The 13,551-nt window shown below is 35.2% G+C and overlaps 1 protein-coding gene across 1 annotated transcript in view; it reads right to left on the bottom strand.

The window, feature by feature from the left end:
• Nucleotides 1-7,028, bottom strand: part of mpp2b (MAGUK p55 scaffold protein 2b) — a 34,831-nt gene extending 27,803 nt beyond the window's left edge. The window contains exon 1 of the mRNA XM_073828851.1: nt 6,844-7,028. Within this exon, the coding sequence (XP_073684952.1) occupies nt 6,844-6,916 (73 nt within the window). The 5' untranslated portion in view covers nt 6,917-7,028. The remainder of the gene's footprint in view (nt 1-6,843) is intronic.
• Between the last annotated feature and the right edge of the window lie 6,523 nt (nt 7,029-13,551).

Genomic DNA, 13,551 nt, shown 5'->3' with positions numbered 1-13,551 from the left:
TAACATGCATTTAAACTTTAAATCAGTTAATGCAGATTGAACTTTAGTGTACTGTAAAGTATATTATTTCCATAATTAGTACTCTTTTAAGTGTGGCTGATTAGTCTTTGGACGAGAGATTGTGATCTGACAAAGCAGCTAATGGAGTTTTGCTATAAACTTTTTACCACATACAGTACTTTTAGATTATTTTGTTGTTGTTGACATTACAACTAAAAACTCCCATTAAAAATTACCCATAAGCTAAGAAGCAGCAAGCAGGTCTCATACTTCTGGGGAAGTCCCACGCCAGCCGAGCAACTACCATTAAGATGAATGGAAACGCTAACGAATAAGCTCTCTCCAGGTATTATAGACCTGCTTGTTATAATTAATACATCAAGAAGCTTTGTAATGTATATCTCCATGGAAACACGTCCTTCTGGTCTGTCTCAGAGCAGGGGGGTCAAGCTCATTACTAACTCTGGGTCGACATCCTGCCGAGACTGAGTGACATTTAAGCTGAAAGGACACAGCAAAGATACACACGGACATGTTTTTGAGTCTGACCCTTGAGACCTTCAAGCTTTGGTGGATTAGAATTCTAAAACATGTTTTGTAAGGACTGTATATGTGACTAACTTTTGCATAATGATTTGAAGGACATGCTTTGATGCTCAACAAGCATCTGTCACTGTATGTCTGTCTCACACTGAACACATTCGCACTGGTCACATTCAAGTCGCAGCTTTCTGTAATGCTTATCTTGATGTAAGAGCTGCATTTCTGTTTATTTTCCCAGTTCAGGACTACCGCTGAGTGTTTGGCTTCTGACTCATTTCCATTCCTCCACTCCTTTAGAAACAGAGAAAGCCTGTAGTATTTAGTTTTCACTTAAGTACAACATTCATTTCCTGGAACTGTTTTAACCTCCTCATTCACTTGCACTAATTTAAGCTCTGCATGAAGCCTGGTTGATAAAGCAAGTTTAGTTGGCATGCAGTCACATCAAATTCTATTTCTTCATCTATTCAACTGTCAAATTTTTTCTCAATTTTTGCTTTCATTTGTTTTTCATTCTGAGGAAGTTTACCCTGCTGTCACGCTCATTTTCTCAACTGGAGCTCAAAGTCTGTGACTGATTGTTTCTCCTAATAATATTCAGCCAGCACTGTCAATGCTCAACTCATTTCCGGGCAAAAACGCATAATGGCAAATAAGCAAATATTTCATATTGCATAAGCAACCAAACATAGCTATCATAATTTGACCTGTCTCAATACATACTCCTAAATAATTTAAAAGGGTGCATTTTCAGTTATTGCTGCCAGTCTTTGCTTAAAGCAAGAGGTTAAACAAAGTAAAACATATAGTTTAATAATAATGGCTTGCTACCAAAAGAATTTTAATAAAAGCCTGGACTATTATGTCATTCATTATAAAATGTATTATTTTAAATACATTTAATTTACAATTATTTTAATAATAGTTAAGATCGCTAAATAAACAAAAAAAATATATATGAAATAATATAATACACACCATAGTATTTTTTCCAACCTGTATCTGTGGGAACTTTTTCGCAAGATGCAAAATATGTACCGCCATGTTTTGTGATAAATTCAATGTGAAATGTCCACTGAGTGGCACTAAAAGAGTGTTAGTTTTTTTTTCCTAGAACAGATGAACGTACATAATGTATGTTTTATGTGACGTTAGTTTTGTTAGTTTTCTGGCTTAAAATGTCTGTTGAGTGGCGCTATAACTTGTTTTAACGTTTTAAAATAACGTACCATCTGCACTACACCGAAACCTAGCCAATAGTACGAACAAACGTAAATGTGACATAAAAACGCAATCATGACGCTTTAGCTTGTTTTTCAATCTCTCATCTTTCAGCTCTTTCATCTTGAGTCATGTTTTTCACAGGATTAGTACCCAAAGATTCTGTATCCTAAGTCCAATTCCGTGCCGGCTGAGCGACTGAGTAAGCTTGTTACATCTGGAAAGCAAAACATAAGGAGCTGTAATCATAACTGTGTATGAAAACGATTACAAGTACTCACTATTTTACCATCTCTAGTGTCCATTTCTGTTGGAAACTGCAGGGATTTGTACTTATTGAGTCAATGGGTCATATTTCACATGCTATGAAAAAGTTCCCATAGGTATGTTTTCGTTATGAGATCAGGTAGTATTTTTTTACCTACATATATTTTTACAGTATCCACCTTCGAAATGAAAAATGTTTGTATTTAAAATGAAACTTTATATATTTAAATGTTCAGCATATCAACAGAGTGTATTAAAACTCAAGTCACTTAAACCTGCTCCTCATTTCTCCAAGTGATCTATTAATTGCAATCTGTTCATTCCCTGGAGCCCAAATTATTACTCACTTTTTTCCTGTTCTCATTTACTTGCATAAAGATGCCTCAACTCAATTTCTAATTACAGATTTCCAAACCCCTCATGGGTTTTAATGGACTGTCTTTAAATCTTTCGGGCCTTAATCTTGATCATTTCCTAGCTTGAACGATTTTCTTCTTATCTATGACTAATGATCTTATCTTAGTTTGTGTATCTGGTACTCACATAACAGTGTCTACCTTTAAAAACCCTTACTAAATAAAAAGACCCCAAAATACTAATACTAATACTAAAAATGTATTTATTAATACTAATACTAAAAATGTATTTACTAATACTAATAGCTATCTATCTATCCTGGGCCATGTTACCTGTTAAAGGGATAGTTCACCCAAAACTGAAAATGATGGTGTTTATCTGCTTACTTCCAGGGCATCCAAGATGTAGGTGATTTTGTTTCTTCAGTGGGACACAAACGAAGATTTTTAACCCAAACCTTTGCAGTCTGTTAGTCATACAATGACAGTCAAAGGGACCCATAGCTTTAGAGCCCTTTGAAGCTGCATTTTGGAAGTTTAAACTCGCAGGTAACAAGAAGTCCACTATATAGAGAGAAATTCTGAAATGTTTTCCTCAAAAACATAATTTCTTTATTACTGAGGAAAGAAAGACATGAACATCTTGGATGACAAGGGGGTGAGTAAATGATCTGTACATTTCTGTTCTGGAAGTTAACTTCTCCTTTAACTCGGCCTTTAACTTCTCCACCAAACTACTGCAGGAATGAAACTCACATTTCTGACAAGGTTTTCCACACAGCATTATGTAATTACATTTCTTCTTATGTGAAATCACATATCACCACTAGAACAACTGATCAAATCACTTTTGCTCCATCTGCCATCTCACTGTAGTGAATTACAGTCGTTGAGTTCCTAGACACAATCTGTCATTACACCCATAATTCTCTCCATTTATTTCTCAACAGCTTGTATAAACAGAGGACGCATCGCACCTACAATATTAAAAGACTCGTCTTGATAGTCTCTCATAAATGTGTCATTCTTTCTCATGTTTTGGACTGGAGCTGTCAACCCAGCTATTCATGCAATACACACAGCCGGCCCACAGGTGTGTAAGCATGTGATTAAATGTAATCATGCATTATTCAACAAGCAAACTGAATATTCATGAGGGCGACGCTGCTTACTGTGTTCACAAAAGATGTTGTCGATATATCGTCAGCCTCTCAAATGCCAAAGAAATAGAGCTTAAATAGATAGTTTAGTCAAATGAAACTTAAAGGAGTAGTTCGCTTTCAGAAGAAAAATTTACAGGTAATGTACTCATCCCCTTGTCATCCAAGATGTTCATGTCTTTCTTTCTTCAGTCGTAAGGAAATTATGTTTTTTGAGGAAAACATTTCCGGATTTCTCTCCATATAATGGACTTCTAAGGTGCCCTCGAGTTTGAACTTCCAAAATGCAGCTTCACAAAGCTCTAAATGATCAAAGCCGAGGAAAGAAGGGTCTTATCCAGCAAAACGATTTTCTAAAAAAAAATTACAATTTATATAGCTCTGAGTGTACTCTGTTCTTCCTCGGCTGGGATCTTTTAGAGCACTTTGAAGCTGCATTTTAAACTGCATTTTGGAAGTTCAAACTCAGGGCACCATAGAAGTCTATTATATGGAGAGAAATCTTCAAATGTTTCCCTTTAAAAAACACAATTTTCTTTACGACTGAAGAAAGAAAGACATCTTGGATGACAAGGGGGTGAGTACATTATCTGTACATTTTTTTTCTGAAAGGAAACTACTCCTTTAAGTCATTAATTACTCACCCTCATATTGTTCCAAACCCGGAAGACCTTTGTTCAGCTTCAGAGCACAAATTAAGATATTTTTTGATAAAGTCCGAGAGCTTTCTGACCCTGTATAGACAGCAGCACAACTGACAAGTTTAAGGCCCAGAAAGCTAAAGGCATTGATAATATAGTCCATGTGGCATCAGTGATTCAACCCTAATTTTATAAAGCTACGAGAATACTTTTTGTTCACAAAGAAAACTAAAATAATTACAGTGCACAGCATAAATGAGTACACCCCCTCTAAAACTTAACAAATTGAGCAATTACTCTTCACTTGAAAGACATATTAGGATTCTTTGGAGATATAATGTTCCAACAGGCCTGCTTGATCAATTACCAAAGAAGAATGTCAAAATTATTTAGCAAATTAAGATTTTCATGTCAAAGTGATAAAATGTTGGGTTGCAAAAATGAGTACACCCTCCCGAAAGTTACTAAATAAAACTAAAAAAGAAAACAAAAGTGTAGGTTTAAAGCTATTTTTGATCAACCGGTAAGTATACTGAACCAAAATTTTTAAAGACAAGTAATATCCTGACAGTTAAAGGCATTTTATAGCCTACTGAATCATACACAGACTTAATGCTGTCAACAATGAAACCACTTGGGAGAGAACTGCCAGGTGACTTATTTCTTAGCAGAAAAGAGGACAGTGGTACAAGAGGAATACCAAATTATTGTTTTAAGTGTGAAAATATAGCAGAAGTAGCACTGACATTCAAAAACAATGGACTTGTGACAAGGCTCCTGAAATAACCAGGTCTTCACTTTAAGTTTTCATGTAATGATGAGTGAATTTTTGCTACAAAATGAGGCGGAGAAATACCATGTAAGAGTATCAGAGCCGGCAAAAGCTATGAAAAGAGTGACACTTTATCTCACAGAGTACGAAGCAGCCTGCAGAAGTGACATGCATGGTTATTGTCACCACTAGAATTACCTACTGTAGCCAAAGCACAGTAAACTCATTTAACCTCTTCCAAGGCCCATATTTACAAAATATAGACTTCTGGGAATCCATACTCTGGTGTTCTGGTGTTGCTACAGAAGGAGTACAGCGAGTGCTGGTGCCTGGTACCTACCTACCGTGATGTTCAGTGGTAGTAAAGCCCTTCTACAGGGATGTATGAGTGCTGAGGGTGTGAGGGAGCTGTGTTTTATCAGTGCTGTCATGAATTCACACACTACTGTGTGATGTAAACTGAAACTGCAGATGCTACCCTCCCCTCATTCCCTGCATTATTGGGCATTTTTTCAGCATGACGATGAGGATATTTATTCTCCCAAGGTGAAAATCCTTCAGTGGACATGTATTTCACTCAGTATTAACACTCTTGAGCAGCTGTGGGGGATTCTGTAGAGACGAGCTAAGCAAAACTCCCCATTAAAGACCAGGGCATTTAAGGAGGTCGTCCTCCAGGAGTTAATCAGGACAGATGTGAAAATTTGCCATGAACTTGTACACTCAGTGCCAAGAAGGGTCAGAGCAGTATACTTAATGTTCTGGAGGACATATTAAGTACTAGAATATTATACATTTGCTGAATTACATATAGGGTGTACTCATTTCTGCAATCCATTATTTAAACAAAATTGGCTAATTTACTTATATTACAGAACATATTGGCATATATTTTGTTGTTTTTACTAAATATATGTTTAATACATTTAAATATTGCCATCTTTCCATGAATTATATTAGTGATCATTAAGAAAATGCATCTTTTCTATATATAAAGAGGGGGTGTAATCATTTATGCTGTGCACTGTACTTAATTCAACAATTTCTTCTCTTCCTGTTAGCCTTCGACGCACGTTCACAAAAGTACCACAGCACATCTATGCAGGGTCAGAAAGCTCTCGAATTTCATCAAAAATATGTGTTTGGAACCACATGAGGGTGAGTAATTAATGACAGAATTTTCATTTTTCAGTGTACTGTCCCTTTAATTCTAGAATAAAAAGTTGTGCTGACAGTCCAATAATACTGCTTTATGACCAAGGAAATGGTTCAAATAAGTTTAAAGAAACTGCATTGTGAAAAGATGCAATGGAATGTATTCCACTTATAAATGACTGCATTTTGAGACTCAAAGAAAGGGAGTCAAGAGCGAGAGGAAATCTGGAAATAAAGGAAGTTGTCAGACTCATTCTCTCCAGGCAGCTGTAACAAACACAGGATGTGCTCTCATGCACAAAGCTAATTGGACACTAGTTTGTCACCTCTCTTTTAACACACCCTTCTCTGTCTCTCCTTTCCACATGCACACACATATTCAGTTCTAGAGAAGGATATAAAAATTTTGGTGGCGGTTTTTATATATAAGGGTATTCATAATGCGTTTATAAGGTTTTATATTTTAACAGTTGTATGTTAAAACCTCCTTTATAATACAATGCCTTTCGATATTTATAATCAATTTTTTAATGAATTCCAGAAATTGCATTCCTTGATCATGCAATCAAACACCAGAAAGATAAACTACATAAACTATCAATCAATTCATCCATCCTTCCAGCAGCACATGCTATTCAATCTGCAAAACTACGAAGCCCCAATTTCTTCAGTCAAATCACAGCATGCTTTTAAAGAGCTGAGGTGATCTTCCTCTCTCAGAGTCTTACCTCCCGGCCCCTCTAGAGAGCTGATCGATCCAATCTCCTCTAGGGACATTCTGTTATAGAGACTCCCAGCCATAGTTCAATTTCTCTGAAGCCTCTTTTCCTGCCTCTATGCGTTTCTTCCCTCTTTTCTGTTCCTTCACTTTTTTCACCTCCTTGACGTCAGCATCGGTTTCCAGAAAGCCTCCCCACCTCTCATTCTTCCTCTCGCATGTGCCTTCCTAGATGTTTTATTTCTTGATTGTTCCCTCCCTGTTTTGTGACACCTCTTCCTTGTTCTTCCCATTTTTGCCTTCCCTCTAAGATTAAAGACAGCATAAATGGCTGGGCTTTCCGCCTCCTAATATCCTTCTATCTGACTCTACCAACACAGATTCCAGATACACAGGTTGCCAGAGAATTTCAGCCACCTCCCCATCACTCCCTCTCTGATGCTCAAGATTGTGACAGACTCACCAAGAATGCTCAACATAGCTGTAAAAACCAAACACAGAGACCTAATTAGAAGAGACAATGTAAAAGAGAGAGACAGAAGAGAGAAAAACAAAAGAGGAGGAAGAGAAAATGGCTCACAAATTCTCCTCAGGAAAGAAGAATCACTTGAGAGCTCTCTATACAATCTAATCTGCTTAAAAGAGTCTCCTATGAAATTACACTGAAAGTTGAGACTTATTTAAGTTTCTTGGATCTCTGTTGTTTTATTCGTGAGAAAATGTTTTAGATAAGCTCTCAACAATGTCTCAAACCCTGCCAAGATATGTCCGCAATATTGTTGTGAGGTACCTTTACAATGATCTTGTTGTTAACTACAGTAAAGGTGTTAATCTTGTACAGTTACAATCAAAATTATTAAACTCCAGAGACTATAGTGCTTTACAAATACAAGCTTTTCTGAAGATCCAGGACTTTATGTAAATTGCATCTGTAACAGATTACTGGCATATTAAAGTGATAATCTCAATATACAGTTTAATGTAATATATTTGAGTTCTAGGATTTTCTAAAAACACAGCTATGTCATAATTATTCAACCTCTATTCAACGTTGCTGTTTTTTAGACACTTATTTGTATGGTGGGAAACAAAATTGTCTTAAAACACAATTAAACCTTTAGAAACTCTATTAGAAAACAATTATCTTGAGCCCATTGCCCATGCATGTGTTGAAGTTTGAGTAGCTAATAGGACAAAGTCAACAGAGCTCTCACAATAGCTATAGAAAGCTAAGAAATTATTTTATTATTTTATAAAGTCTAATGCTATATGAAGATGCCCAAGGCATTAAAAGTTCCTGGAGACACAGCTGGCAGCCTTATTTCTTAGTTTGAGGGTGTTGAAGAAGCACAATATCATAAAATGTATTATCAGAACAACTGAGGAAAAACCTGCAATGAACAGCCAAAGACTTCCAAGATGACCCAATGAAAGGTGGAAAAACATTTCAATGCAGAGTATAAATTGAACACAAGACAAGAATGAATTTCATGTTGAGGCATCTTGCAGAATACCACTCTTGACAAAGAAGAACATAAAACGCTGACTTGAATATTCTAAAATCAATTTGGATAGACCTGTGAATTTCTGGAATAATGTTTTATGGAGTGACCAAACTGGAACTTTTTGGACCTATGGATCAGCGGTATGTCTGGCAGAAGAACACCATCTTCATAGTCAAACATTTAGGTGGACCAGTCCTGCTACAGGGGTGTTTTACTGTTATAGGAAGTGGAAATCATGACTGTATGAAGGACATCTTGGATTGTTTGAAGTATCAGGCCATTTTGGCAAGAATTGTGATGCATTTGGTGCAAAGACTGAAGCTAATGAGCAATGGACTTTCCTGCAGGACAATCATCCGAAAGTAAACATTCAAATCTACTTATGTTTGCTTCAGGGATCAGTCATAGAATGTACTTGAGTGGCCTGTTCAGTCTCCATATTTAATTCTTATTGAAAATATTTGGTTGAGTTTGAAGAAAGCAGTGACAAAGTGAAAACCAAAGAGTATCAGTGATCTGAAAGCTTTTTTAGGCAGGAAATGAGCCAAGATTGCAGTAGAGAGGTGACAGAAGCTTCTAAGCACTTCCAAGCTGTGTTTATTAGTGGTTTTAAAGAATAAAAGATTCTGCACCAAATTTGACTTTTGGGGATTGAATAATTTTGAACATGAATGTTTAGAACAATTAGATTTTTTTATTTTATTTTTTATTATCAACTTTCATTCTCAGAATTACTCAAATGTGTATTATTTTGTATAACTGTCTCTAATAGTGTACTGATGCCTCTGCAGCAAAATGTCTTGCAGGTCAATGGGGTTGAATACTTTCGATTGTATATTTATTTATTATATATGTATATATTAAATGTTAGCTAATAATACATCAACTAATGTATTCAACTTGAAATGTTTAAATTACATAAGTATATAAGCATGCATTTGTCATTATAGACAAATGTACCTTGTGATAAACTGTTACCAAAGCAACTTATAGAAACAACAAAACCAGCGACAGCAAAAGAAACTAAGAGCCAGAAACTATATTTGTGCTGCAATGCATGCTGGAAACCGAAGAGCCAGTATGGTACTGTGGACACCACACTGTCACAGTTAATCTGTAAATAAACACGAGATGTCTATAATACAGACACAGATAAACACTGTGATTCTACAGCACAATACAATGCTGCTGCATCAATTATTCCCTGTTTCTGTTACAGTCACAGTAAACTATTTATATTTAATTGTTATACATTGTAGAAAGACTGCTATAATAATGATCAACTATTATCCAAAAAATATTGCAAATTCACACAGATTCCAGCAAATGTTTGCATGAAACATCAACACTGTAAACAAACTCTCTAAATGTAAACCTTGCAATACTGAACTGGAGAGTCCATTCTGTGCACATTTCTAACAGCTGGCTAAAGGACTTGTATGTATGATCAGTTAGCAGTCATGATGTTGGCAGCCAGTGTTTACTTGTGGCTAAGTGGACTTCATTATCACAAGTGTCAACTGAGGTGATATGAGGCTTGCTTCCTGTAGACAGACTCTGGATGACACAACACTTCAGCAATGGCAAGAAAAGCAGTTTCTTTGCTAATAGTGATGATGTACCAAAGTCTTGAAGGTTGATGCTCACAAGTGAAGTGGAAAGTTGATTGGGCTCTTTCTAGCGCTCAGAAAGAAATCTTTGCTAGTGCCATTGCCCAAAAACTGGAAGCACTGTCATCCCCTATAATGAAGACCCTGGACAGTCTTATCTTAACCCACATTAGATCCTAGATCAGCTCAAGACATTCTGTCAAGCACCACTTCATTCAGTGAGTAATTGAGCTGCCCTTCTGGATCAGCATGTTTAGGTGCTTACAATCTGCTGAAATAGCATTGCTCACTCAGCACACCACAATGCAGAAAGGCATGTAGGATACTACAGACTGGTAAAGCTACAGGTTTAAAACCTGAGCAGCATCTTAAAGTACAGCCACATTTCTAGAACAGTTATTAGTCAAATCTGTCTTTTCAGAATGATTCCAAGCTACTTCAACCCCAGTGTACAAGTCCTACAAAGAGCTCCAGAGAGCTGTAATTAGTAAGTCACTTTGGATAAAAAGTATTGATTTAATGGGCACTTGGGTCAACAATGTGCCAAGTTCTTAGAAATGCACTCTTTGTATTCACCTTGGCTTCATATGGTTTTAAAATCTTTTATAGCATTTAGAAGTTTACATGTGACCCTGGACTACAAAATCAGTCGTAAATAGCTTGCGTAAATTTGTAGCAATAGCCAACATTGTATGGGTCAAAATTATAGATTTTTCTTTTACGTCAAAAATCATTAGGATATTAAGTGACAATCATGTTGCATGAACATATTTTGTAAATTACCTACCATAAATATATCAAAACTTAATTTTCAATTTTTAGTAAAATGCATTGCTAAGAACTTCATTTGGACAAATTTAAAAGTGATTTTCTCAATTAAAAACTATTGTAGTTTGTTTTTATATAAATGGAATTATTTAAACTTCAGGTTGCACTTTATTTTAAAGAATTGTACTTACAGTGTCCTTAAAGTGTACTTGTCTAAGAAAGTACTGATGAATATAAGGTAATTACACTGTAAAACCCTACAAGTTACGGTAACTCAAACCATTTGAGGAAACCAATTGCCTTAAACCATTTAAGTTTTAAAACCAATAAATATGAGTATTATAAACTCATCTACATTGAGTTAAAATTAACTTTTTTTTTAAACATTAGCTTAGTCAATTATTATACTAACTCAACTTTTTAAGTTTATTCCACTCATTCAGTTTAAATTCAGGTAGCAAATCTAACTAAGTCTTATCAACTATATAGCTACTTAAATGGTTTGAAGAAGGGTAGGGTTAGGTTTAGGGTGGGTTCAGGGTTAGTACCAGAGGCGGACAGTATAATGTATTTTTACTCTGCTGTACTTTTTAAGTGTCTGTAATTTATCAGTGTTTTTCTTTTTCTTTTTTCTTTTTTTACTTCACAACATTCCAAAGTATATTATTGTAATTTTTACTGCACTATATTTCATAATAAATATCATGTAATACTTAATTACATTAGAAATCTATTACTTTCTTAATTACTTGAGTTTGTTTAATGTTTTTAAGTATTAAAAGTAAATCAAACAACACATTTTATTTATGAAATGTAGTGCAGTAAAAAGTGACAGCTGTAGCAGTGGCAGAAACCCTCCATCTTCCCCAGCTCCACCTGTATAGATCTGCTACTTGGTGATTCATGTATGCTATGGGGGTTATTTCATGAATGTGCAGCAGGAGTATTTCTTACATGGTCACAGCAGCATGTTGTAGATGTATTAAAAGTAGCGAGTCTTGGTACTTTCTCTGCCGCAGCAGCAGTGTAGCAGATTTTTCCGCCAAAACCAAACACATTAACATTGTCAAATACATTACCATGCCAATCCCTGTGAGAGGTGTCATGGCAGAACTATTTCTATTGTCTTTAAAATGTGTGTTCTGCAGAACATACTGATATGCATTTATGGTAAACTAGAATTACTTGAGAATTTTGATATTCCGGATATTCCAGATATTCCTATCCTAACAAACCATACACTTAATAATGATTTATTATATTATTATTTATTATAATTGTATTTAATTATTCAGCTTTCAGATAATGTATAAAACTGACCCTTATGGCTGGTTTTGTGGTTCAGGGTCACAAATGTATCTATGATTCTAAGCATTCATTTTCTCTTGTACATTTCTCTTTTGTTCTACGTCATTTCCTAATCTATCTTAGAGGCCAATTTAGTCTCTGTGCACTTCCAGTGACAGGATTATGTTAATATTTGCAAATATAAGGTCTAAAGTCCTTGTTTCTTTTATTTTACAGTCTACAAAACCTCCTGAGAAGACATCAGAGGACAGAAAGCACATAGCCAAAACAAACGTTCTGAGGTAGGTGGTATGGCTGCAGCCCCAGAGGGAGTAACTCAACATTTGGGTCACTAACCTGTGAATAAGAGTAACGTGTCCCAGGATGCACCATTTGTTATTCACACAAATTGGAAGTTCACCTCATTTTTCTTGGTATCTTGGTCTATTTTCTGTCTGTGTGCACAATCCATTCAGTGCGATCACAGAGCTGAAAGTCTCGGCTCTGAGCCAAGATTCTGTGCGGTGTAGGAGATTACAATGTGTGTATTCTCATGACTGCAGGTCAGCACTAAGAGCTCATTCATTTAGTAGCAAAAAACCTGCACAATGACAGAAAGATGGTAATGTCTGTGAAAAGACATACAATTTAAGGTGATGCTGATTTAAAAGATGCTTTAAGCAAAGGTATATTTGGTAACATTTTACAATAAGGTTCGAATTTCTTAAATTTGTTTTTGTTTTTTTCATATTTTATTTTCTTCCCTATAAAGGAAACAAACAGAGCAGCTAAATGGTACACTTTACAATTTTCCATTGTTTAGAAAAAGCAGTCCCACCTCAAACTATAAAAAAGCACACTTCTTGTGTGCTATAATTTGTTTATTATAAAATGTATTTTTAATCAATTTTTTATTGTTCTGCTTTTACATACACTACCAGTCAAAGGTTTTTGACTGTTTAAATGTTTTTTTAAAGAAAACATTCTGCTCACCAAGCCTGCATTTAATTGATCCAAAGTACAGCAAAACAGTACAATTCTGAAATATTTTTACTATTTAAAATAACTGTTTTCTATTTGAATATATTTTAAAATCCAAATTATTCTTGTGATCAAAGCTACATTTTCAGCATCATCACTCCAGTCTTCAGTGTCACAAGATTCTTCAGGAATCATTCTAATACGCTGCTTTGCTTGTTTGCTCAAGTTTCTTTGATTAATCCAAAGATCAGCATTTATCTGAAATAAAAAAAGCCTTTGTAACATTACCATTTAAAAGCTTGGAGTCAGTATAATTAAAGAAATAAATACATTTTTACTTAGCAAGGATGCTTTAAATTGATCAAAAGTGATGATAAAGATATTTATAATGTCACAAAATCCATTCAGCTGCTTTAAACATAATAATTCTAAATGTTTTTAAGCAACCAATCAGAATATTAGAATGATTTCTGAATGATTGTGAGGCTGGAGTAATGATGCTAAAAAATTCAGCTTTGAAATCAGAAATAAATTACGTTTTAAAATATATTTAAATAGAAAAAATTT

The sequence above is a fragment of the Garra rufa genome, chromosome 22 (assembly GCF_049309525.1).
Source record: "Garra rufa chromosome 22, GarRuf1.0, whole genome shotgun sequence".
Taxonomy (NCBI): Eukaryota; Metazoa; Chordata; class Actinopteri; order Cypriniformes; family Cyprinidae; genus Garra; species Garra rufa.
This window is presented reverse-complemented; position numbering and strand designations above follow the sequence as displayed.